The sequence below is a fragment of the Dasypus novemcinctus genome, chromosome 6, assembly GCF_030445035.2.
Source record: "Dasypus novemcinctus isolate mDasNov1 chromosome 6, mDasNov1.1.hap2, whole genome shotgun sequence".
Lineage (NCBI taxonomy): Eukaryota > Metazoa > Chordata > Mammalia > Cingulata > Dasypodidae > Dasypus > Dasypus novemcinctus.
Window position 1 is genome coordinate 82,891,517 of NC_080678.1, and position 26,454 is coordinate 82,917,970.

The window sequence follows — 26,454 nt, forward strand, 5'->3', positions numbered from 1 at the left end:
AGCATATCCCAGTGGCTCTCCCTCCCTGCACGCCAGGTAACATCCGCCCACTCCTCTTGTATTGCTTTGGGCCTAGTCTCAGAGGCCACTGGCTAATTTGTCCCCACCTGGTATTAACAGTGCCTCCAAACAGCTCCCCACCCCTAGCAGAGGCTGTGCTCCCGAAGCTCGCTAAGATGGACCGCTGGGCTGGGCCGACAGCTCTGGTGGAGGGCCCTGAGGGGCTTCAGGATGAGCCAGGGAGACGGAAGCCAGAACGTGCCTCCTCACACTTACTGGCTGAGGAGCAGAGAGAAGGCTGGGGCTGCATGCCTGCAGAGGGGGCTGTTCTGTCCCGGGAGCTCCGTCCTTCAGGCCCCGAGCTGCCATTCCCAGTGCGGAGCGGGGCAGCTAGCCAGCCAGGGCAGGGCAGGGCAAGGCAGAGCAGCCAAAACAAACAGAACAAGGCAGGTGAGCGAGCAAGCCGGACAGGACCCGAGCCCGCGGCACCGGGGAGCCGGGGCAGGGGATGCCTCAGGCTGCTGTGGACACTGGACCACATCCCGCACTGCTGCCTCTGCCGGAGAGGCCTCCTGGCTGAGAGCCTGGGGAAGGTACCGGGCCCTGGGTGTGTGGCTTCCAGAGGAGCCTTAAGACAGCCTGCATGTGGGGACGAGGCTCTAGGGGCTGGGGCACAGGGTCAAGAGGCCAGCAGTGAAGGCGCCTCCTACCCTGCCAGCATCCCCCAAACTCAATTCACGTGACCTTAATCCTGGCATCCCTGGGCGCGCTATTCTTTTGTGCTTTCTGGGGGGTTTTTTTTGGTTCCCAAAGGTTTGGTTCTCCCTTACTGCCCTGGACACGCGCTCCCAGCTCTGTCCTATGACATTCCTCCATCTTTTCTGATAGCCTCGCCTAAGGCCAGTTACTGGAGGCAAAGGGAGCAATGCCAGGAGGCCAAACCAAAGTGCCAGGGCAGATTCCCCGTGGCCTGGACGGCACCTCCCTCCCACACCCCGGCACCCTGGCCAGCTCCATGCTCAGGCTGGTGCTCCTCACAGGACCACGCGGAGGTGGCCAGATGTGGTTTCACAGACATCAGACGGGCCCCCGCTCCAGCATTTGCACCAAGGCCTCATGACTAGGGCCAACGCATCCCGGTTTGCCCGGGACTGGCTTAGTTTTTTTAGTTTTAAAACTGAAGGTTTCATGTTCTGCAAATCCGCTCAGTAGTCCGAGGACAGTCGGAAACACTTGTAGGGACATCCCTGTTCAGGGATGTCGCGTCATTATAAACAACAAGATCAGCTCTCATAGCCCTGGCCCTAGAGAGGCTCAGAAAAAGACTCTAGTTTGGCTATTTTAGACTTGGGGTCAAAGAAGAGAAGCCTCTTTCCCAGCCCAGGACACCAGATGGGGCCACCTATTTTGGCCCACAGAAAGCACTCCTCTCCTGAGGTCTAGGGAGCTGCCAATTCCCGTGCTGGGGACTGACAAGGCAGGTGCCCCTTGGGCCAGGGTACCTGGGTCACTGCTGGGTCGCTTGCCCACCAGGGGCCCAGCACCTACCTTTGAGGTCCTCATCTTCTGTGGTGGTGTTGCAGCTCTCTGTAGAGCCCTGTAGGCCAAAAAGAACATGTTTCTACATGCTCAGGCCCTTGGACAGCGGGGGAGCCAAGCAGCACTAAAGCAGATTATGTGTCCCAATGGGATGTGCAAAGAGGAATCACAGAAAGTTCTACTTCCACCTATGCCACCTGACACCTACACAACTCTAGATTCCCAAGCTCCCTCCCATATCTGTTCCAAAACCTTCCCCAGTCTTCCCCCTTGGTAAATGACACCAGCGAACTAGTTACTTGGCCGAAAACCTAGAATCATCATTGATTCTTCTCTTTCTCTCACCTCCCAATTATCCAATCAAAAATTAAACCCATTGGTTCTACCTCCAAAGCAAAACCTATGTCTCACCTCTTCTACCGCGTGGCTACAACATCTGAGTTCCAGCCAGCATCATCTCGCATTTGTACGATAGCTTCCTGCTCTCCTGCTGCCACTCTTACCTCCTCCTTGGCCCACCACAAGGCTTTCTAATTTACTTTTTAAAGTGTAAACTAGATTATATTACTCCTTGCTGAGAATGCCAATGGCTCTCATTGTTGTTAAAATACACTGAAGCCTCAGCGGAGTTGAACACCTACTCTGCAGTTCATTGGACTCACCCAGGACAATTTACAAGGAAGTGAGGATGGACAACCACCACAACAAGGAACCGAGAGTCTAAAACTGCAAGCAAGAGAGTCTCATCTGACAGCTATATGGGATCGAGGCACCCTCTCAATGAGAGGGGGAGTGGGCATCACCATCCCAGAATCCTCAGGATGGAGGAATAAAATAGGGACTAGAGTGGACTTACTGGTATTCTACTACAGACATATTGTGATTCTAGCAATGGAAGAAATTATATCATTGATGTGGAGACAGTGGCCACTGGAGGTACTGAAAACAGGGAGAGGGAAAAAGAGGTGTAAAATGGGGGCATTTTTGGGACGTGGACTTGTCCTGCATGACACTGCAACAAGAGACACAGGCCTTTATATATCCTGCCATAACCTACAGGATTGAGTGAGAACGAGTGTAAACTACAATGTAAACTATAATTCATGCTGTGTGGCAATGCTCTAAATGTGTTCATCAATTGCAATGAATGTACTACACTAATGAAAGAAGTTGTTAATGTGGGGAAGGTGGGAGGTGTGGGGAGTGGGGCATATGGGAATCCCTTATATTTTTGTATATAACATTTTGTTTTATCTAAGTATCTTTTTAAAAAATAAAAAATATATATTAAAAAAAATACAATGTAAACTCCTACAAGGCCCCAGGCAGGTAGCAGCCCTGCCTGCTTCTCCAACCGCACTGCCTCCTACCCCTCTCCCCCTGCTCACCCCGCTCTACGCTGCTTGATCTCTTCTGTGCCTCATGGAGGCAGCCTTCGCACTCAGTTCCCTCTGCCTAGGGTATTTTGCCCCAGAGTTTGCGTGGCTGCCTCCTTCTCATCATTCTGTTTTTAGCTCAAATATCACTTCCTTCCCTGACCACTTAATTAAAGGCCCTGCTCATTCTCTTTACTTTGTGCCATTTTCTTTATAGCACTTATCTCCATAGCATTCTATCTTACTTATCCCCTCATTGGTCTATTATCTGTCTCTTCCACTCCCTTCTCGCCATACCTAAACTGTCCCTGTGGACAGGGGCTTTGTCTTGTCACCTCATGTCATCCAGAGCCATGGATGGTGTCTGGGCATAATAAATATTTACTAGATGGTAGTGAAAATAAGAAGACAAGGTCACTGAGGTCATAAAGTGATGAGGCAATGGAGAAGAGTCTAGATTCTGATTATACCCTTGCCTCTGCTTTGTTTTTATTTATTTTTTAATTTTTAAGCTTAAAATAAAAAAATCTCATTTAAACATAACTCACGGAGGCAGGTTCTGTTATTGTCTTCAATTTACAGATATGGAAACTGAGATGCAAAGACGTTCAGTGACTTGCCCAATGGCACTGAGCCAGAATTCCAACCCAGTCAGTCTGACTACAGAGCCTGAGCTCAGAATCACTAAGGAATAACACCCTTCCTGGGAATGTAGCAACTGATGGACACATGGTACCCCAGCTGAGACGTGCAGTTGTAGTGGCCAAGTGCAGGACCTCTAGACCCCAATGGCCCAGCTCACTTGCCTCCTGCTGACCCGGAAGGCAGGAGACAGGCTCAGGAGCCACTCACCTTGATCCCATCTGTAGCATTGTGCACCACGGTGGTTTGTGGCTCCTGGGAGAGAAGAGGAGAATTACCCTTCTGACCTGGGGACAGACCTACAGCTCTTCCCTGAGGGACCCCAGCCCCACCCTGGTCCTCCCGTAGACCCCAGGATGACCACTGAGGCCTGGCCATCAGCTGTTCCCATAAGATAAAATAGTCTGGCTCAGCTGGGGTCCAAGGAGGCTGAGAAGTCCTAACTGAAGGAGAGACCCGGAACTTTGTGGAAGCAGGTGCCAGGGTGGCCTGCTGGTTCTGAATGGGGGTCCCATGGGAGTCTCTGGGGCAAGTACACCAGAAGAGCTGTGGGATTGGGGGCACAGGCCAGGCCCCGTCAACAGTGTTCATCAAGGGGTGTGCGGGAGGCAGGGACACAGGGAGAGCGAATGACGAGGACTTCCAGAAAGACCCGATCTGACCCTCAGCAAGCTGAGCCCAGGTAGCTGCTGGCTTCCCCCACCTTCTGCCTTCCCCAGAATTCCTGTCCCTCCAGCAGGCCTGCTGGGTAGCACGAGGGTCTGGCAGGAAGTAAAGAAGAGCAGGCACACTCGTCCCTCCCTCTCTCTCATCCTTCCCCTGCTAACTCTCCAGCCAGAGAGCAGAGGGAGCTCTGACCACACACAGAGCCCAGGGAAGAGCCCGGGAAGAACTGAGGAAGCACAGGGTGCCCCGTCCAGCGGCAGGGCACCCCAGCCCTCCTTCCTGTTCCTGGCTTCACAAAGGAGAGACTGAGGCACATTTTACAAGGAAGCCCCCCGAGAACTGACGTACAGCTCCCAAGGAAGCATCCAGCCTCTCCCTTTGTAGGTGACTCACCTTCCCGGCCCACGCAGCAGACCACTAGGGGTGAGCTGAGAGCCCTGATCACCGCCCCCCCGCCCCCCAGCGACAGGAGCAGGAGCAGCGATTCTGCCATGCAGGAGGGGCATGGCCGAGCGGGATGATGAAGGCAGGGCCCTAAGGGCAGTACCCAAAGCAGCCTGCGCTACTGGGCCTGCGAAAGGAAAAGGCCGAGGAGGCCTGGGAAGGGGAGCAAGAAGAGAAAGAGGGAAGAAGCAGGAGGCAGCCAGGGGCAGAGGCAGAGAAGCTGTAGTCAGGAGGTACCATGGCCGTCTGCAAGGGCGCGGGCTCTTGGGCTGGGCTTACGAGACTGTTTTTGTTGTTGCTCTGTGGCTGAGACAAGAAAACAGATGGTTTAGTTCCCCCAGAGTCACCGAAGCAGCTCAGGTTTGACTCCCGGACCTCCCTTGCCTCCCGGCCTGGCCTGGAGGAGCTGGGTCTGAGGTGGTCTCTGTCACATTATGTGGATGAGAGCAATGGCAGGAGAGATGAGGAGAGGAAGGGGGCATCTGGAAGGGCCCAGAGATGTAGCTGGAGGCATCTCCAGCACGGGAACAGGCCAGAGACTTGTTTTAGAGCATCTCTCCAGAAATCGATTTCTGCTTATGTCAGGTGCCGGGTCACCACACAGTCATATTTCACCCAAAGAACCTCAGGAGCTTCTCTCCACTTTACAGGGGAAAGGAGGGTGGTTTACAAGAAAGCAGAATAAAAGTCAGAAACTCTGGGTCCCGTATCTGTGGGCAGTCTCCTACTGCCCTTTTCAACCTTTAACACCAGACTGATGCCTGACCTGAAAAGGAGAGGAGCAAGAAGAGAAAGAATGCATGGCCCGAGAGATGGTGCCCAGAGAGGCAAGGGGTGGAATTCGACATTGGATACAAAATGCACCCACCAACCCCAGGGAGCAGAGCCAGGGCGGGTGCCGCTCCCCTTTCCGCTGGATAAATCTTGGGCTTGTACAGCTGGGAGCCAGGGCAGAGCTCCAAGGAGAGGGCAGGTAAGTCCAGTGGGAGGCTGTGGCTGCTGTCCCAGGACCCAGACCCCAGCACCCAGGAAAGAGTCGACCGCCCAGCAGGCCAACATTCCTAATAGCAGCAGGACCAGGGATATCTCCTCGCTTTTCAAAACGTCACGCTGAACGGCACGGCAAATGGGGAAAGAGGGAGAGAAGGGGGGCCGACCTCCAGGGCTGGGGGAACATCGATGCTCCCTGCCTCCTAGGATTCCCTAACCAGCACGCCCAGTCTCACTGCACTGGGAGGCCCAGTAGAGTTGGCAGCCACCAGGAGCAGCCTGATGCCTGCAGGTTCTGCAACAGGCAGAGTAAAATGCGCAGCTGCCATCTCTGAGTGGGATGCAAATGACGATACCCGGACAGTTAGAGCACATCTCTTTCCTAGGACACACATGAAGAGCCACTTCTTGCCTAGAGGCTTCTTTTAGGGCCCCTGGGACCAGACTTTAAGCCATCCACCGCAAGCTGGCCATCGATGGCCAAGCTGTCCCCAAACCAAGGGCTAGGCATGGAACCCCAAGGCACCAGTGCTGAACGACTCCACTGAATTCTGAAGGCTGGAGAAGAGGGGCCGAGGCCCCGGGAACGGTCGGTACAGGGTCTAAACTCACATGAGCTTCTGCTCTCTTCCATTCCAACCAGGAAGGAGCAGAGCCCGCCTGGCTCAGCTGCCAAGGCTGACGTCCGATTGGGGCTGACCGGAGGCGTCCCTTCTAGCAAGGCCTGCCTGAGAGAAAGATCCCCTGCAGAGGCAAGGACTCCAGGATGCCCACAAAGCCTGCCACATCTGCAGAGGGCTGGGATGTCACCCAAGAGGTCCCACCTCTGGTTTTAATGGATGGGTTTAATGACGCAGGCTGTAGGTTCCTCCTCGGTGCCCTGTGCCCCATGAGAAAGATGATGCACTCACTTTAGTCTTTCAGCTGCTCCCCCTGAGCGCTGGGTGGGAAGGATGAAAACATTGGGCACTGCCTGATAATGGGCACTGGCACAGGGGAAAAGGCCAGAAGGAGGCAGTTTGGAGTCAAGACCAGCTCTTCTGCCTGCTGCCCACATGCCCACTGGCTGCGAGTCTGCAGGAAGAGGTTGCTTGCACCCGGAGAACCCAGGTCTCTCCTGAGCAATCGTGACTGAGTCGAGTCCTTCCCTGTGCCTGCTGCCCAGTCCCAAGTCCGGCCCAGCTTCGCGACCTGCCCTGGGCTGCAGGGGGGCAGTCCAACCTCTGCAGCAGGGAGCGCCGCACCACACAGGCCAATGCCCATGCTCTAGGTCACCGGGTGACCGTGGGCAGAGGCCCCCTCCTGGCAGACCAAGCTGCACCTGCCCGCACGGCACAGACATGCAGTGAGGATGAGTGAAGCACACGCACATGGCAGAATGGGGTTGCGTGGCTGGCAGGCGGGCGCAGGCAGCATGGAGTGGGCGGATGGGTGGGCAGGCAAGGCTCACCATTAGGTGCACGCTGGAACTCGACTTCCTTTTCTGGACACACCACGGCAAAAGGGAAAGAGAAGGGGAAAGAGGAGGTAAGAAGAGAAGCACAGAGACGCTGCAGATTAGTGCACCAGCTCGGGCTGTGCATCGGCAGAGGGACGTGGAGAGGTGGAAGGAGACTCCAGATCAGAAGGGTTAAGGCGGCCCTCGACAGACAAGCGCACACTCCCCAGACCCTGGCAGGGGAAGATCTGCTTTGCTGTCAGGTTCACATACACAGCTTTAGTATTCTCAGCGGTCCCAGCCTTGCTGGGGGAAAGCTTCTCAAGCAGGGAGATGAAGTCACAGTCTATAAGGGTAAGCAACATTTTGCTGCAAATTTACAAGTTTTGGTGTTAGAAGGCTAGCTTACAAACGAGGTTATTTATTGTTTTCTCATTATTAGGTCTGTCTGAAATTTGGGTACGCAGCTAGCAGGTAAGTAGCAGAAGCTACTACAGGTCATCCTTGGCTCTAATACATTTATTTGACTTTTGAACTTAAGACTTTTTTGCTGTACCCCTAAACTATTTTTTCAGATACAGATGTTAGAGCTTTTGAAAGTCATCTGATAAACAGCTTAGTTTTGGCATCACCTTCTTTGTTGGTATGGCCATGCTTGCAAGACGTGAATGTTTTAGTGCATTTTGCAATTAGTGGAAAATGGACAAAGAGTGCTGCTAATTCAATGTATAGGTCTCATAAAGAGACAAAGATGTAAATCATAAGGAATGCAGTCAGCAGTGATTCTTTAGCCTCACTGAGGTGCTCAGCAGAGTTTACGTTCAAAATGTCAAACAAGAGCACAAAGTTAAAGACCACACGAAACACTAAGAATATAAGGCAGGAGACTGTCTAAAAGGTGAAAGGTAATTACAGATTTCTTAATTAGCTCTCTGGGAGACAGGCTCCCCTTGGAACATGTCTGTCTATCAATCAACTTCTGCTCATTCTTTTAGCAACAGTCAACAAATACTTATGTCAGGGCTGTTCCAGGTACTGGGGCTACAGCAGTGAACATAGCAGATAAATGTGCCTGTCTTCACGGAGTTTACATTCTACTTAGAAGGCATTACGGGAAATATGTTCTATTCAAAAGAGGGACTGCAAGTATTTGAAAGAATGATCCGCAATTCGCACTAGATTTAAAGAAAAAGGAAACCCTAAATACAGTTAGGTCTCTTTTGCATTAATCTTTCCTTATGCCCAAATATGAGACTTTATTTCTAAAATTATCCCTCAGAAAAGAGGGAGCTGCCTTACAATCAGGTATGTGCTTATCCCTCTACCCAGTTAGACTATTAAGTCCTTGAGGAAAGGTTCGCATCTTATTTATCTTTGTAATCTTCACAGTGCAAAAATGCCTTAAAATTAGTATACGGTCAACAAATGTTTGAGTTGAACTGGGTTTGCTGACCCGGTTTCTTCCCAGGCAAAGGCAGAGCACAGGTTTCTAACCAGCCCTAAACCCTGCCAGTCAGAACTCTCTGGCGGCATTCAGGGGGCTGGTATTGGCTCGGGTAATTTTCAGGGGCTGCGGGCAAAGGTCACTGCAGGCTGCTTTTACCTGGACCTTGCCTTAGGCAGAGGACTTCAGCTGTCCGCTCCAACCAAACAGGGAGTAAGTTCCCAGGTTCCTCCTAGCCGGTTCTCTTTTTTCCTAAACTGTCCTTCATGAAAACCCTTGATAACAATTTTCCACTCAAAGGTGGTTTCCCACATTACTGGATCTCTTTAAACTCCTCTCTCCTCCTTCCCCTCAGGTTTTTGCCCTCAGTCACACACAGCTGGGCTCCTTCCCAAGCAGGACACAACCAGCATTGTTTAAACACCGAATATTTTTAAAGAACCACATCTCATTTTTACTCAAAAATTAAATAGATGTAACAAATCAGGAAAGGGTTTTAAGCCTCCTTTCAGTACTTAATTTAAACAAATATTCAAACACGACTTGAGAACATAGTAATATCCTTTCTTTCTTCTTTCCTCCTTTTAAAAGATGAGATGGCCACTCTGGACTGGGACTAGCAAAATGCACAAGTACTCCCAGACTTTGGGCCTCTATGGACCCAAGAGTTTGTGGCCCCTTAAGACATGCGCTCACTCTTCCACAGACCCTGGATTACCAGCAACCATCTTCAAAGAAACCTACACAGAACCTGAAGTCCCCAAATTAAAGGGCACAAAGTAAACTAGAGGCTCAAACCAACGCTAATATTTCTGGCATCCTGCAGAGAGCTTCCAAACAGTGAGAAAGAAATCTCCCTAAGGACACTTATGCAGCAGGAATCAGAGAAGGGGTAGTTGGGAAGAGAATATGGGGTCTGCAAAGAAGGTTTCGGTATGCTGAAAGCAACGTCACAGTCCTCCCTCAACCGCTGATGATCACTCAGCGTTCAGTGGAGAAGAGAAAGGTTGAACTTGGCACGTCTTGCTTGTCCTCCCCTTTTTCTCTTCCTTGACACTTTCACCCAGCCAAGTCCTCTTTGTGATGGTTACTTTCATGCATCAGCTTGGCTAGGTCAGGGTGTCCAGTTGTTTGGTCAAGCACTGGCCTACTTGCTACTGTGAAGGTATTTCATAGCTGGGATTTGCATCTATAGTCAGTTAATGGCATCTACAGACAACAAAGGAGAGTTCCCTCAGCACACGGGGTTAATCTCATCCAACCAGTTGGAGGTCTTAAAAGCAAGAACTGAGAGTTTCAGAGGTCAGAAGAATTTCTGCCTCAACTTCAACATCACCCCTTGTCAGAATTTCTGGCCAGCCAGTCAGCTTCCCCAGGAGAACCTGTCTTAAGGTCTTCAGCGTCACCTTTGTTGGAGTTTCCAGCCTGTGGCCTGCCCTATGGAGCTCCGAATTGCCAGCCCCCAAGGTCACACAAGCCAATGCCTTAGAATAAATATCTTAATAGGTGTTGTATACGTGCTTGTGCTTATGTGTATATAAAGCTGTCACTGCTTTATCTCAGGACCTATTTTGTGCAATTGCTCTTCCCTTAAGCCATACAAAAACTGCTTAAGTTCCTAGAACCATCACGCTATTGCGAACTTCTGTATCTTCACGTGTTCTTTCCTCTGCAGGAAGAGACTTCCCATTCCTCACCCTGCCTTAACCTGACAAAATCCAACTAGTCCTTCAAACTCAGTTCCTGGGTACCTCCTGTGGAAGATTTCCTGTCCTGGCTCTGATGTTCACCTCAGCTGCCCCGGCGGCTGCCCTCTGCACACTTCCCTCACAGATCTTATCTGAAGGTCTAACTGCACCGGAACTGGTGGTTTCCTTGTCTCTCTCTGAACGGAACAGCGTGGAGGGTGGATTTCGTCACTGTCTTCCTAGCTCCTGGGCATTCTAATACAAGTTGGCTGAGGGGGTGAACTCGTGTGGTTCCCAAATCTACATCTCTTCCCTGGGCTACCACCCTGGACTTTCCGTCTCCACCCAGAGGCTCCCTCTTTCTGTCAATCTCAATACAGTCAAAACAAAGCTCCTTCTTGATTGTGGGGGTGGTTAAAGAAACATATGTGTGTGAAGTTACAGAACTGACACCAAAAATGTTGATTGAACAGTATGTAAATTTAAAAAACAAAATTATAATCCCAACATAAAAACAAATGCTTCTTCCCACATCAAGAGGCATTCTTTTATAACTACTCCCATTTCTAGCAGAGATAGGTACCACCGTTCTTCCACCAGGAAAGGACAGAAACTTTGGCGTTATCTTTGACGGCTCTATTTTTTTATCCCCCATATCCAATGTGAACTACTTCTGATTCATTTCTAATCAGAGTTGATATTCCCAGCATTCATGAGTACAGGTGGACCTACAGCCTGTACCTCTTCTGATAGGCTGATGCCTGTGCTCTCTGACAGGTTAAATATTTTTAATATTACCCCTTGGCAGCCCTCATTACCTTTTCCTTTCCATCCTACACTCAGATCACAACAACCCCTAATTGATAGCTCCTGTCTAGTGCCCTCCCCTCCTCCATTCACCCTTACACCCTTGGCCAAATCTTTCTAAAACGTTGCTCTTACATGGCTTCTCTGCTCAGTGGCCCAGTTTCCCACGGCTGACATATACACCTCCAGCTCCTCTACCTGACCAGACCTCTGCGGCAGTATTTTTCAAATCCTTCTATCATGTACCCCATGTCCCAGTCAGGCAGAGAACAACGTGTATAGTGGAGCCCATAAAAAACACTTCCTGTTGTTCTTAAATTACGGAAACTAGACATACTTATTTTAAAGAAAACACCTAAGCGTACAAGACAGAAAACCAAGGGTGTCTCCTCTGCCCTGCCCTCACCTCCAATCCCAATTCCTAGAGACAATCACCAGCTTGGTTCAAATCTTCCTACTTCCCTTAAGTGTTCTCCAATAAGCTTTTTCCCAGAGCTTCTGGGACGGAACCATCACAATTAGGGTCCACATACCATTTAGCAGACACCATGTGTGTCCATTTTTTCTCTTCAATTAACCTCACAACTTCCTAAGACCGGGTGAACACCGCATCGCCTCTTGTAGGTCTTTTGTGTGCTCCTTACACCCGAGTTCAGCGCTAGGCCTCTGGGAGGTACTCATAAATGCTATGCAAAGATTGACTGATTCCAGCTTCTTCCCCAGGCGTAAACATCCAAAATCCCTCTCCAACTAAACTTGCCCCCCTTGCCCCAATTTGGCTCCTCCCGTCTAGCTCACGGCCACGTAGCTGCCCATAACCCCAGCTCCACATCTGAGTGGGGTGTGTGCACAGCACAAGCTGCCCACCTTGGGGCACAGGTACACGGAAGCAGGCGTGTAGAGAATTGTATGCTTTATTAATAGGTATCAATAAAATTGATTTGTTTAAAAAAAAAAAAAGAGTGAGGGATCGATGAAGGGTAGAAGGAAGGCAACGGGCCCATATATGTCTCAGCTGGGGACACAACGTCCTGGGGAAAAGCCCGACTTTAACTTTTGTCGGACTTTGCAAGGTTTGGAATTCTCTGTGGCGTAAACTGGTAGGCCTCAGGATAGCGTGACCGCTCACCCAATGCCGCAGCCCCAGGACCCATCCCCTTTCACCCCAGAGCATCTACAGAACGTGCCGGGGCCTGGCAGTCCCCCAGCCACCTCCTCCACCCTGGCTGAGCAGCCGCTCTTCCGAGGGTTTCCTGCTGGTCCCTGGGGGCCCCTATGGGCCTATGGGAAAAGCTCCCTATCCCATCGGGAATGGCCCGGGATGCAGCATGTTCCCATGCCTGCTACTGGGCAGCCTGTGAGTCAAAAAGGCTGAGGACACTGTTACTCGGTGGAATCTGAGCTGGGTTCTGGAGGTGCTTCAGTGTTAAGGGAAAAAACAAAAAGGGTAGTGGCTTCAGGTTCCAAGCCCTGGACCCAGGAAAACTTTGCTTTTATGATAAAAAGGGTTGGCTGCTTTAAAAAAAACTTTTTCTCTTCAATTAACATCACAACTTCCTAGGACCAGCCGAACTCGGCATCGCCTCTTGTAGGTCTTTTGTGTGCTCCTTAGACCTGAGTTTAGCCCTGGGCCTCTGACAGGCGCTCATAAATACTTTGCAAAGATTGATCGCTTAACCAAACGACCTACAAACCCCAGAGTCAAGCCTTGGAGACGAGGCACATGTCTGCAAGTCAGACTTGGGATTCAGCTCAAGTAAACAATAATTTGGATCGCTTCCCCAGAGTCCTTCTGTCTGAACAAACACCTTTCCCTCCTAGGCCAGTGGAACCTGCTGTTCTAGGGCACAAAAGGCTCTGGTTGAAAGCGAGTAGCAAGGATAGAAAGGTTCCCAGGGAAAGGGGAAGCAAGGGGCCCAGAATTCCCCACGGTGACTTGTGGGGCAGAGAGCAGCCAGCGTCTGGAGGAGTGGGGAGAGAGGCCTACCTTGACACCACCGTCTGACTTCTTGTTCAACAGGCTTTTGGCAGCTGTGAAAACGAAGAGGAAAATCAGGTCTCCTGCATCGCACCCTCTCCCCAGCCACAGTTCTGACGGTCGGATCCTTAAGAGACTGACGGGGGCCAGGCCTCCCACAGCCCCTGGCTGGCCTCGCAAGCTCAGCATCGGCCCTGAGCCTGGGCCTTTCCCAGGAGTCCCTCCTCGAGAAGGCAGCTCGAGGGCCATCTGTGCCCTCAGGGCAGAACCCCAGGATCTGGGCGCTGAAGCTCCGCTGTGGAGAGGGCGAGAGGCCTCAGGGGAGACAGGGACTTGCTGCGCTGAGGAGGAGAAATCCGCGCTCGTTACTGGAGCTGCCTGGGCACTGGGGGGGCCGCCCTGGATGCTTCCCGCCCAGGCCCGGAGGCTGAGTGCGGGGGGGGGGGGGGGGGGGGGGGGGGGGAGAGTGCGGGGCCCTCCCCGGGTGCCGGGCGATGCTCAGGACGGCCTCGCTGGAAGGATGCAAGACATCTCCTGGGTGTTCTCAAGAAACAGAGGGTCACAGTTCACAAAGGAGATCAGACGTGAGGACAGACAGACGGAGACACGGAGACCAGGACCACCTAAGGAGTTTTGCCGGGGGGCTGAAGCCTTTCCCGGCAGGCAGGTCCTCACCAGGTTTACCAGGTCCTACCTCACTGCCCTTTCCCCCAAAGTCCACTCTCTGGACCCACTGAGCAGGAAGGACTGGGCAGAATGAGACCTCAGTAGATTCCAGCCAGGCATATGGCTGATGAACTTTGGGCCAGAAGGGTGGTGACACTGGTTGGCCAAAGGCCATGGAAAGACAGCAGATAGTGGGTAGGAGAAACTAGGAGGCACAGGGACTGCCCTGAGGTTGTATCTTGGGTCCATTGCTTGCTAGCTGTGTGACCTTGAGCGAGTTACTTAACCTCTCTGAGCCCCAATTTCCTTATCTCTACAATGAGAATAAAATAGGGCCTAGGTCACAGGATAGTGGTAGAGCTCCAGTGGGATCATGCATGAAAAAAGCACTTAGAGTGCCTGCTACATAGCAAATGTTTGGGAAGTGTTAACTGCTATTGTCACACTGCTCCCATCTTCCCTTCAAGGGGCCACTCATCCCCAATTCTCTTGAGCAAGAAGAGAGGTCCCTTCACGCAAAATTCTGACCCCCAAAATGGGCCTTTGGTCCTATCTTCAGCCACGCTGGGGTGATTTTTTTTTTAGGAGGTCCTGGGGCTTGAACCCAGGAGCTTGTACATGGGAAGCAGGAGTTCAACCACTGAGCTACACCCGCTCCCTGCTGGGGTGATCTGACACGTATTTTCTCGTGTGTTCGCTCTGCCTGACCACCTCCCATGCTAAGTGCTTTACACACATCAGCTGGTTCTCAGCGCTGGTTGCCCATTAGAATCACCTGGAGGAGCTTAACAGAAACAAAACACAAAACCAAAAACCAAAACCAAAACACCTTATGCCCATCCCAGACCCTAGCAATTCTCATTTCATTTGTCTGGGGTGGGATCTGGGCATCAGGAATTTTTTTCACAGGGTCTTAATTAATTGTCCTGTCCAGACAGGAGAGACAGCCTTTGACATACACAGCCTTAGGTTATCACCATGTTATTTATTATCTCCACTGGACAGAGGAGGAAACCAAGGCTGGGAGAGCTGACGCGACCTGCTCAGGGTGTGGCAGGGCTAGGATCCAAACCGGGGGAAGGCTGACTCCAAAAATACCGCACTCTACAGCCCCTCGGCCGGAGGCCTGCCAACGTGAGACCGGGCAACGTCGAGGCTCGGCTTCCTGGCCCAGCCCTTAAACGGTGCTGCTGACGGCTAGCCCTAGCACTGGGCAGCCCCGGGCCCCCCCACCCAACCAGGGCTGGCTCTGGGTGCCACAGCCCTCCTCAGGCAGCTGGGACTCTGGGGCTGTGGGAGCCTGGAGGGAGGCTCTCCTGCCGCCCAGCTCCCCGACCCCCAGGCTATTGCCTCCTGAGAGTTGGCAAGCGCCCAGCATGCACGGCCAGTTAGGGGCGTCCTAACACCAGTGTGCTCGCAGGTGCCCGGTTAGGTGTTTGGTCCGGCATGCCCATCTCAGCCCGCAAGCATGGGACTCGCCTCCCTGTGGGTGGCCTGGCATGCTGGCCCTCCTGGGGGGTGGCGGGGAGCCAAGGCAGGCGGTCAGGGAGGACTCATGCCACGTACCTTGCCCGGCCAGGCCGGCGGCGCTCGCGGCAGGCGAGGCGGGGGGCGGAGCTCTGCCTGCCAACTGAGGGGATACAGTCTCTCAGTGCACAGAGCTGCCGCCAAGCCACGGGGGCCAGTCAGCAGCCAGCATGCCCCAGCGCCAGGAGCGGGGACCCGCTCGCCACCCACGCACAGCGGGGCCCTGGCGGCGTGGCCAAGCCAGCCGAGCTGGGGGAGCAGAGGCACCGGGTGGGGGCGGCCCGAAGAGGCAGGTGCAGCAGCCCTGCGGCAGCCTGGGGGCCTGAGAGGACAGGGCTCCCGGGGGTGGGCAGAGGGCGGCGCCGCCCGGGGGGACGTGGTTTTGGCCCCTGTCCTGCCCTTGGGCAAGGGTCCGTAGGTAGAAGCCTCACTGGGTGAGAGGCGGGGGCCCACACCGAGGGGGCCCAGTCCTAGCTTAAGGCTGGGAGGAAGCGGAGCCTCACTTTCTGGCCTTCCGTCTCTAGGACTTAAACGAGGCTGTTACCAGAGAACTCGGAAAAGAGGGTGGCCTTTTCCTCTCGCCACATTCCTAACAGCAGAGACACTGGCTCTTGGGACCCAGGGAGTGCACCGTGGCCCTTACGCAGCTACGTTTACCGCTGGGCCTGGACCTGGAGAGCGACCACACGGCCTCTAGCTCCTCAGACACAGGCCCCTCTCCCTTCTCCAGGAGGGGGCTGGGAGAGGCGGCTTGGTTTTTTGTTTCCTTCTCATAGTGTTCTGAGGGTGAGGATGCCTAAAACGAGCCCCCAGAAAGAAAACAAAGGCTACTGAAGCAAATTACATCCTAGAAGCCCCAATTTCACCATCAGCCAAGATGCTAAGGGTTCAAGGCTAAGCTGAACCCCCTAATTGGGGTCAACTCAGAAAACAGCCTAGCTCATCCCCCTGAGAACACATGGGGCCCTACCTACTTCTAGGTACCCATAGACTCCTCTTTTTGCAGAAGCCTCTGAGACGGACTCTGTCCTCACCTGCCCCAAAGTCAGGACCCATTAATTTTGTGTCTTCTCCATCCCAGGGCAAAGTGAGCTCAAAGGCCAAACCAGATCTGGGCAACAAGGACAGGAGGCACTTCAGGCATGAGTGAAAGTGCTCTGTCCTAACAGAGAGCCTGGTTTTCCTGAAACCAGGACACCAATTTCCTGAAATGGAGTGGGCACTGGGGGTTGCTGATGCGGCAGCCCGAGGCCACGGGACGGGGCACGTGCTATTGATTTCCCAGTTACAGGAGAAGCAGCCGCTCGTCTTCACATTTCTTCAACTCAGACAGAGAGGACAGGGTCAGCCCAGAAATGCCCTTGAGCGCCCTCTAGAAAGGCTCTTAAACCAAGAAAGTAGAAGCTGCGAGTAATTAGAGGCCGAGTGTGACGTGGGACCACAGCCCTGTCTTTCTGCGCCGGGAGCCAGGCCCCGCTCTCATCTGCCAGGGAGAGGCGGATCCGGAACCACAATCTCTTCCTCATGGGCACCCACCACACAAGAAGGCGTCCCCAACCAGGGTCCCAGGGGAGGGGTCTGCCGAGGGGCCCTGCCCGGTCACCATCCGGGGCCTGCGGCCTCTGGAGCCGGCGGCTTTCAGGCTAGAGCTCGTCAAGTCTGTGGCGCCCTCAGAGCTGGGGCCGCTGAGCCCATCGGGACTCAAGCTCCGGGAAGCAACCTCTATCTACGGCAGTGCAGGAGGAAAGCGGGAGGTCAGTCCCCTTACGAGAATGAGAAGGGGGTTCCCAAACCAAAACAGTGGGGCGGGGGGAGGGGAGGGCCAGGATAAACAGCAAGCCACCGAAGGACCGCTCTGTTTTCAGCGACATCCTCACACTCTCCCTGCTCTCACAGAAAAGCCACAGTGCTTCCCATCTGAGGGCAAACAACGACGGGGGGAGGGTTTAGGGGGCAAGCGTGGGGGGGGGGGAGGCGGAGTGTCTTGCATCTTGAAAAGAAACGTCAAGTGTGATTTACAAAGCACAACTCTCCTGAATCCCCGAGCCAAATTTAAGTAAGTTCCTTCCCCTCCCTCCCGCAGGTCCCTATTTCTTCACTTTTACACTTAGTAGCACAGAATATCTTCAGCACGCGTCGCTGTAAAAGGTTTAATTAAACATCTGGAGTAGTTTCTACCAGTCATCTCCACTTGGACACAACGAAGTATGTATTATCCCAGGCAGCAAATCAGCGGTGGAGACTGGAGAGGCTCACTCCACCCCGTCTCTTTTCCTCTCCCCAGCACATCCGCCAGTATCCTAAACTGGCTGGACTCTTAAGACGCTGAGGGTCTGCAGAGCACAGAATAAGAAATCACAGGGACGAGGTAAGTGGGAGGCCAGGCAGGCTCCTCGGTGGGAGGCCCTAGGGACCAGACTCCATAAACGTGAACCAAAGCACAGTCGCTCGGCATCTCAGGTTACGGGGCCTGCAGTGGCCCCTCCAGGCAGGGGTCTTCCCTGCCAGGGTGTCGTCCCAGCACCGAATGGGATGGTAAGACCCCCTTCCTGATCCCACTCACCTCGGGAGAATTTAAATGCACCGCCGGGGAAACATACCTGAAAAGTTTCTGGAGACGAGCATGGTGGTGAGGATGGCACCCTGGGGAAAGAGGGGGGATCTGTGAGTTCACTCGACTCTAGCAATGTGCGGGCCGGGGCGTGGGCAGGGGGCAGCTTCTGCCTAGAGCCTGAGTCTTGAGGTCTTTGGAGCCTCCCACACGTCCAGCCGGGGAAGGAGCCGCCCTCCGTAATGGGGCAGGGGGCGTACCCTTAAAGACAGGATTTGGGGTGCTGGCGGCCATGAAGCGGCACTCACCTTCAGTTTTCTCCGGGCATTGAACTTGCGCAAACACTCCACCGTCTCCTGGCGGTGCATCATGGACGCCACGGTGGATCGTTGCTGGAAGCCAAAGAGACAGCCTGTGAGCCCCCAACCAGACCCTCTGCCCCTCGCCAGACGGATGACGGGGCCATGCATCCAGCCACTCGAGTTGCTCAGAAGATAAAATGAGGTCGTCGATATGAAAATGCTTTTAGAAAAAAAGCACTGCCCCAAACTCAAGGGTAGGTAAGGACGCTGGTCTGAACACTCAAAGGCCACTGATAATTGACGCTGGATGATGGTGCCCAAGGGAGCACTCTGATCTTCCTGGGGAAACCGAGGCTATGGAACCGTGTGCTATGAGCCTCATCCGCTCACTCTTCAACAACTGCTTTCTGAGCGCCTCCTGCATTCACCAGCGTCTGAGTGGGGAGCGCGCCGCAGCGTCCTGCCCCCTGCAGAGGACCGGCCATTCCTTCTGAGGGCCCCTCGTAACGCACTCGGGTCCTGAAGGAAGCAGTGCTCTGAGAAGCGAAGGATCTTTCCCTTTAAGCAGTCATTCTTTTAAGCGTTTTGGATGGAAATTTTTCTTCAATGTATTTATGGTTAACTTCCTTGCCTCCTCAGACAGAATCCACTGGGTGTAATTTACAGTTCCTTGATGACTCAAGGTCAATAATACAAGCACTGATCATTATACAGTGTCATAATACAGTGACGTCCTCAGGGACGACGGAGATATATGGGAGAGTGGAAGGTGGGGCCCACAAAAATAACCCCCCCCAAGCAGCACATCTCCTCAACTCTTGAGTCTCTCTTTTAAGTTGCTGACCCCTCCCTTTGCTATCAGCTGTCTTGCCAGCCTGCTAGAAAAAGAAATCATCTGTGTAACTTGGTGCCCACAAACCCAAGAGGCCACCGAGCAATCCCTTCTTCCATCCCTGGCCCACTCCCTTTCCTGGTTCCCAAAGCAACGCTCCCAAACCTCTGCTACCTTCCCCAAGTCTCTTATTTCACCACCACCTCATCAGTGCAAACTTCTCCAAACCGATTTTCACAGGTTTCATCCCAATTCCAAGTCTTGAGTCTGATTCCTTGTGTCCGTTGTATTTTGTTATCCAAACCCTTGCTTCCTCAATCAGCCAATATCTTCAACCCTTTACTCTGGATTAGATCCTTCTCTGCAGTCTATACATTCTCTCCAAGCCCCTCTTCTCTTAAAAAAATAAAACTCCCCAGGCCCTCTAAGTGGTACCGTTCTCCCTTCACTGTCCAGCGTCCTGCAAATGGAAATGGTCTGTGCACCCCTCCTCACCCCCATTCCTGCTTCGCCTCCCTGAGAACAGGCTTCTGTGGTTGCCAGAGACAAGAAACCAATGGCTTCTGACTGGTCACAGCCAAGGGATTCTTTTCCATCTTAATCATGGACTCTGCAGCATTTGAATGATCCCTAATAAAACCTCAGCTTCTGGGATGCTCCTAATATTCCGCTTCCCCTGACGCTCTCGTTCTCGGTCCCCTTTGCTGCTCCTTGTCTTTAAATACTCGTTTCCCTGGCCGGCTCTCCTCTTGCTGAAGCAATACAAGCTCATGGTAAAAATTCAATCACGACTATTTCTATTTATTTCTATAGCTTCACCACCACCACCTATATAGAAATGACTACAATCTGTATTTCCAATTTTTAACTTCTTTTCTAATCTCTGGAACCAGATTTCTAACTGCCCACTGGATGCCGCCAGCTGGAAGTTCCCCAGACACCACATGTAACAGGCCCCAAACTAAAATCACCGCCTTCTCTCACACACCGGCTCCTCTTCCTGGGTCCCCTGTCAGGGAAGGGGACTGCCATCTGCTCAGCGAGCCAAATCCACCCGCAGCTCCCGTCGTCTCTCTCTCTCTCCTTCACTCCCCAAATCCAAATCAATAAATCCTTTTGACTCCATATTCTAAATGTCTCTCAAATTTGTCCTCTCCTCACCCCGTCATTACCCTCCAAGACCTCATCTTGTCTTACTTAGATAACTGCAACAGTTTTCTGAGTTTCCCTGCTTCCAGCCTCTTTCCTCTCCAATTCCATTTGCCACACAGCTTCCAGAGTGATCTTTCCTAAGTGCAAATTGTATTCCCTCTTTAAAACCCTTAAATGTCTCCCTACTCTTTGACAATACAATCCAAATTCCCTAAGCACAAACGTGTATATTACAGAATCTTTCGGGCCTCATGATCACATATTCCTGTAGTCACACCGTCATCGACACCAGAGTACTTAACACTCCTGAAATACCCCACAATTCCCCCTGGCCCCTCACCCTCGTCCGAAGGTTAACTGCCCTGGGGAATGCCTATTCATCTGTCAATAACCAGGTCAGATGTCACCCCCTCCATGCAGCCCTCAGTAATCCCATTCCCCACCAGACAGTGGGAGCTCCCGTGCTCTCATTAGATTCTTTCATGAACCTGCCGCACTGTAGAGGGGTTGGCTGGTTGACTGTCTCCCCAAATAATCTTTGAGATCTTTGGGGACAGGGATGATGCCGCATTCATCTCAAGCACCCAGCACGGTGACCAGCACCAAAGAGGCATTCAATTACACTGGGAAGGACAAATAAATAAATGCACTGTGGCTGCCAGGCCTCCGAACTGTAGCAAACCCTCTTCCTCTTTATTTGAAAGCAGATATCTCAGCTTGGTAGAACTGTCTATGAAAATAAAGTACGTTAACTTGCATTGACAGGTTAGGAGGCCATGCTAGGAATTGGGCACTGAGCTTCTGGATGCTTTTTAATTGCTCAGAGGCCCCTTTTGTTTGTTTGGTGGGTCTTGTTCATGTTTCCATTAGGGCTGCGTGACAGCTGAGATCTGGTATGCACCCTGAACTTGGGAATTCCCTTTGGTTTCTCCTGGAATTTTTCTTTCATCAACTACCTAGAGTGTGCAAGGGTCAACCTAAGGCCTCATTCAACAATCTGACAATAGGGAGCGCCTCTGCCCATCAGTCCCAAATGCTTCCCCAAGTCCTCTGGGTGACACCTATTGAGGCTGGGGCCTGTCCAGTCCTCCCTCAGAGCCTGGAGTGATTCTCTGCATGTAGAGAGGTGGGCGAAGGCACAGAGAGGGCTGACATCCCGAGCCCCTCGACCCTGGGCGCGGACACTTACGCAGACCCACGGATGCTTGAGGGCCTGGTCGGCTGTGATGCGCTTCGCTGGGTTTATGGTCAGCATCTGGTTGATCAAGTTCTTGGCTTCGGGAGTCACCGTGTCCCACTCTGGTGATGGGAACTAAGGAGCAGGAACAGGGGAGGGGAACATGAAAAGTGTAAGCCGCCCACCCTGGAAGTCTTTAGGAGTCTTTGTCCCGACTCCTAAAACTAAAGCTGCCCTGCAGAGAGTTGGAAAAGCCCTGGGATATCTCAGAACCTGCATCAACTTCCAGCCTGGGAAAGGAGAACAAGATCATCTCGGTTAGAATGCCAGAAGTTCCGAGCAGAGCAGGAAGGGGTTTCCGCAGTCTCCTGGTTCAACCCCATCTCTCTGCTGGGGAGGAAAGGGCAGCTCAGCAATCTGCCCGGGGATGCCCTCAGTGGCGTGGCCTCTAGACTCTGCTGCCCCATCAGTGGGGCTGCCTTTCAGCCCACCATGCTGCCTCTCCATTCCTTGTAGGTTACAGATCAAAGGACTTCAGCTACCAAGAAGGGCCGTACAAAAAAGCGGCTTCCTAGGGCAGGGTGGCAAGAACTGAGCCCCGTAGGCCAATCCCTGGGTCCTCAAAGCCCCCGATGCTCCCTGGATCATGCCACACACCAAACATGCCCCCTTCCTTGGGCAGAGCCCGAGTGGCAGGAAAATGCTGCCGTTTCTCAGCTGCTTGTTCGGCTGCCAGCAAACCCGCCCTTACGTCATAGGCTCCGGCCTTGATCTGCTGATACAGCTTGTGCTGGTCCTCATCCCAGAAAGGAGGGTATCCCACCAGCAGGATGTACAGGATGACCCCTACGAGACAGAACACACAGGTGTGATGGTCAGTCATCCACTTCCCCAAGGAACCAAGCAAAGCCACATGGGGCTGCGAGCTACCCAGGAAATCAGAGTTAGAAGCGCGTGCCAGCTGAGAACGCTGTGCCTCACTGCCCTTGCCGCTGAGTCACTTCAGGGAGTTATTTAGACACAACTCAAACTCTAAGATGTGGGCAGATCCCTCCCCAGGAAGGAGGTAAGATAATCAGGAAAGTAATTGGGGAACAGCCATCCCCGGGGTCTCCGAGCTAATGCCACGATGCCACATACAACAGATCCTGTAGCCCCGGAAGCCAAAGACCCTGAATGCTGGAAAGCTGAGAGGATGGAATGGGCTTACCACAGGCCCAGATATCCACGGGTTTTCCATAGGGATCTTTCCTCAAGACCTCAGGGGACAAGTAACCTGGGGTGCCAGCAAAACCTGCAGCAGGAGAGAGGGCAGAGGCACAGTGAAACAGCTTTCCACGCACAAAGCCCCCATCAGCCAGGGTCCCCGCGTCCCTTCTCACTCCTGCAGCTTTTGCTACCTAAGCTCCCAGCACGCGGGCGGCAAGATGCCAGGCTGGGCTCTGGTACTGCCTGGCGTCTAAGTCAGAAGGCATGTCCAGGGGCTGACCAGAAACTCCCAGCTCCTCCCCAGCAGTAACAAGAACTCAGAGCCAGGGAGCTGACAACAGCGAGACGCGCGGTGCCGAGCGGAGGAGGGCTGGGAGGGAGCTCGGCACCCTCCCCACCCCCCTCGTCCCCGAGAATGCCAGGACCATTTAGGGTCTGACGGCTGGTTCTGAAAGAGGAAGGCTGACCAGGAAGAGCAGGAAGGGCGGGGGCTGCATTCCAGGAAGGCATGGTCACCCTTACCAAACCAAGCCTGCTGCTCGCCCTGCACTTCAATGGCCAGGCCAAAATCAGCCAGCTTGACAGCAGCACCCTTGCATTTACTCGCCAGCAGCAGGTTCTCAGGCTGCAGAGGGAACAGAGAACCCTGTGAGACACCCACCCTAGGGCCCAGGGGGAGAGGGTGTGAGTCCATGTAGTACCACTAATGGACACCAGGTGGCGCCAATGCCCTGCAGGCAGAAGGCAAAGGGTTGGGATGGGGGGTTTGGGGCGGGGGGTGTGGGGGGGGAGCAGCCAGTACCTTCAGGTCCCTGTGAACAATATCATGCTGGTGGATGTGGTTAACACTCTCCAGAATCTGATGTATACAGTGGCTGAAAAGGCAGAAGGAAATAAAACATGAGGGCAAATAAATCTTAAAAAAAAAAAAAAAACCCAAATCAACAAAAATCCTTTAAACAGACAACCGGGGGAAGGGAGGGGAATTAAATAAATAAAAATAAATCTTAAAAAAAAAACAACAAGAAACCCAAATCAACATGAGGGCAGATTTAAACCACCTCGTCCATGAGCATACGTGACAGACTAAAGGTCCTAACTCTGGCTACAGCTCATAGAGAACCAAGGAAGAACGAGCCAGTGGGGCCTTGGGCATCATCGAGGACAACCTCATTCGACAGAGCCCAGGCAGAATTAGGTGGTTTGCCCAGGATCCCCTGCCAGTTAACAGCAGATGAGAGGCTAGAACTGGGGTCTCACCAGGCCTCCTTTTGGCTGTAAAGGCCCAAAACAATCAGTTTCCAAGAGACTGGGGGCACCCCAGACTCCTAAGAGGGATGAGACCAGCCAGGGTCTTCTTTCTTTTCTCCTGTAGAACTCTTCTCTTGGAGAGGAGGCTCGTGGTGGCAACTTAGGAAGGAGAGTGCCAGGAAGGCACCTACATTGCTTTGAGGGTGGGTGTACCCACTCATTTATTTAAACCTTCACGGACTGCCTACAGGGCTTTGGGCTTGGTATCACACAGGACAGAAAGATGAGTAAGACCCACCAGCGCCTGCCCAGAGCTTATCATTTCCATCTACAGATATCTTCAAGGAACAACTTAATTAAGAGGGTTTCAAACAGGGCACTTAAGGAGCATTTCTGAAAATGTTTTTGTATGGAAATAGACAAAACCGGAGTCTGGTTCCTGAATCAGGCCGCCTACCTTCCAAACCAGCTTACCACGCCGGCAGGTCAAACTGGGGTGGCAGCAGCATGTTTTTGCTCCCCAGGGGACATGTGGCAATGCCTGGAGACATCTCTGGCTGTCACAACTGTGTGTGTATGTGTGTGCGTGTGTGTGGCGGGTATAGGTATCTAGTGGGTAGACTCCAAGGATCCTTCTAACTGTCCTACAACGCAGAGGACACTCCCCCCTGCCATGAGAAAGAATTATCAGGCCCCAAATGTCACGAGCGTTGAGGCTGAGAAATCCTGGCCTAGAGAACGGAGCCCTGGTCAGCGGGCCACCAGGCAGACGGATGGCGCAGGCTTGCAGGGGTCAGGTGCGCGGGGTTGGGTGGTCTGGACTTACTATCCCTTCCTCTGAAATCTGAGCCAAAGGGTCTCACTGAGCCCCCAGAGGCTGAGACTCAGGCATCTCCACAGGCCACAGCCAAAGAGAGGACCAAAGAGACTCTCAGACTGGGCTGGGAGGCGAGTCTCCACAGAAATGTATAATTAGAACTGAGCCGGGCTAGCAGGGAGAGCCTTCTGGCCAAAAATGGCAAAAGTGCGAAGTGTCCCAGCAGAGCCGGGCCAAACCCACTGGTACAGTCACCCCCCCACGCTCACTCCCCAGGCTCCCGGAGCCACCGCCGTCTCCTCCCGCCCCCTGCCTGGTCCTCCCCTGCTGGCACTGGAATTCATCTCCCCACTTGAGGATTTCTCCTGAGGCTGAAGCATCTGAGGTTGATCAGCAAACGCTGGCCTCTCAGGGTTGACAAATTCGTGAGGAAGCCGCACTCCCCCACTCTCCAGAGGCAGCCAGGGCTGCCACATAAGCCAGATAAGCTGCAGGCAGGATGATCAAAACCAGGCTGTAAGGACACCGCCCTCAGAGAAAACCGGCATGGGGGAGGAGCTGAGGCGGGAAAGGCAGGCCCAGCGCCAGGGAGCGCCGCCGGGTGGGAGGATCCTGCTGTGTCGCCTGAGGGAGCTGCCGAGGTCCCCAAGGAGGGCTGGGGGCTGAGGGGCGTGGCCGGAGGGATGGTCCTCCTCGGCAGGACCCCACCGTGAGGCTGGTCGCCGAGGTGGAGGTGCAAGGTGATGGTGGCTGAAATCTCGCGGGAAGACGCCCGGGCGGGACTACTGACCCCGGCGTTTACACTCCTTCAGGACAGAAACCACGCTTTCTCCAATCTGGACTGTCCCAGCACCTCAGTTCAGTGACTTGCACACAGCAGGATTTGTCAAAGGAAAGACAAATCTACAGTAGTGCGAAAGAAAGGTATTTCTGGGGGGACAGGGTGAGGGAGATAGGCAAGAGCTTTGCAAAAAAAATTGACCTGAGGGTCCTGAATCTTAACTTCTGATACTGCCCGTAGAATGCAGCCCTAGGAGAGTTCTACAGACTCTTTCTCCAGATGAGAGCTCTTCTCTTCAAACAGGAGCCAAGTGTGGCCCTCTAAGGTGGCCAAGATTAGTTTCAATCCCAAACTCCAGAGGTCTCCTCAATCAGGAGTGGCCCCTGCCTCACCTGGCATCGGCCTCGCTGTAGTACTCTCTGGCCACAATGTCTTCAAACAGCTCCCCGCCGGTGACACTGCAACAGAGGAAGAAGGTCAGTAGAGAAGGGTCGGCCAGCCAACCCCAGTGTCCAACCAGGAGACGGTCAGTCACGCCGCAGAAGAGTTTTCAGAGAAACCCCGACTCTCCATGCATCTCGTTGGAGAGCCCAGAACTCTCTGTAGCCCCCAATTACTCAGGGCCCCTCCTCAGGGGACCATCCTTCCCTTCCTTCTGGACATTTCTGTTTCTGCAACCTATGGAGCAGCTAATACTCAGGCAAAGATGGCAGATATGGGGACCTAAGAGAAAAGAAACCAACGACCTACCCAGAAAGTCACAGCTGCTGGTGGAGACCAGTGTGAATATTAAGATACAGCTGCCCGAGGAGGGCAGACCTACTACAGAAGGTGAAGGCTAATGAGACCAAGGACACGGAGGCCCGACCCTGCAAATCCTGGAGAGGAGTTTCCAGAAGGTGAAGAGCCACTTTTAAGATATTAAATCACAACCTAAGTGGAGAGACCCATTGGAGCCCAGACTACAGGTAGCAAAAGCTGACTTCAATTCCCTGAAACTGTTACGGTCATGCAAAGAGCTGGCTTCTCCATCTCCACTAAGGCCAACACACCAAGAAACAAGAACAAAGCATCTGCACAGCGTGTGCAGAACAGAAATGCTGGAGAAACACCATTCCTGGGATTCTAACTCTGGGGAGCTACCGAGTGAGCTAAGAGACCTCAGGGGCTTCCGGCC

At 53.1% G+C, this 26,454-nt stretch overlaps 1 protein-coding gene across 1 annotated transcript in view; it reads right to left on the bottom strand.

Moving 5' to 3' along the window:
• CAMK2G (calcium/calmodulin dependent protein kinase II gamma) overlaps positions 1-26,454 on the bottom strand; it is a 52,787-nt gene that overhangs the window by 6,429 nt on the left and 19,904 nt on the right. Inside the window, 15 exon segments of the mRNA XM_071215854.1 lie at positions 277-390; positions 1,549-1,597; positions 3,768-3,812; positions 4,905-4,973; positions 13,022-13,065; positions 15,245-15,287; positions 15,289-15,308; positions 17,806-17,848; positions 18,065-18,148; positions 21,232-21,354; positions 21,971-22,065; positions 22,430-22,513; positions 22,951-23,053; positions 23,231-23,303; positions 25,670-25,735. Coding sequence (XP_071071955.1) covers positions 277-390; positions 1,549-1,597; positions 3,768-3,812; positions 4,905-4,973; positions 13,022-13,065; positions 15,245-15,287; positions 15,289-15,308; positions 17,806-17,848; positions 18,065-18,148; positions 21,232-21,354; positions 21,971-22,065; positions 22,430-22,513; positions 22,951-23,053; positions 23,231-23,303; positions 25,670-25,735 — 1,055 coding nt within the window.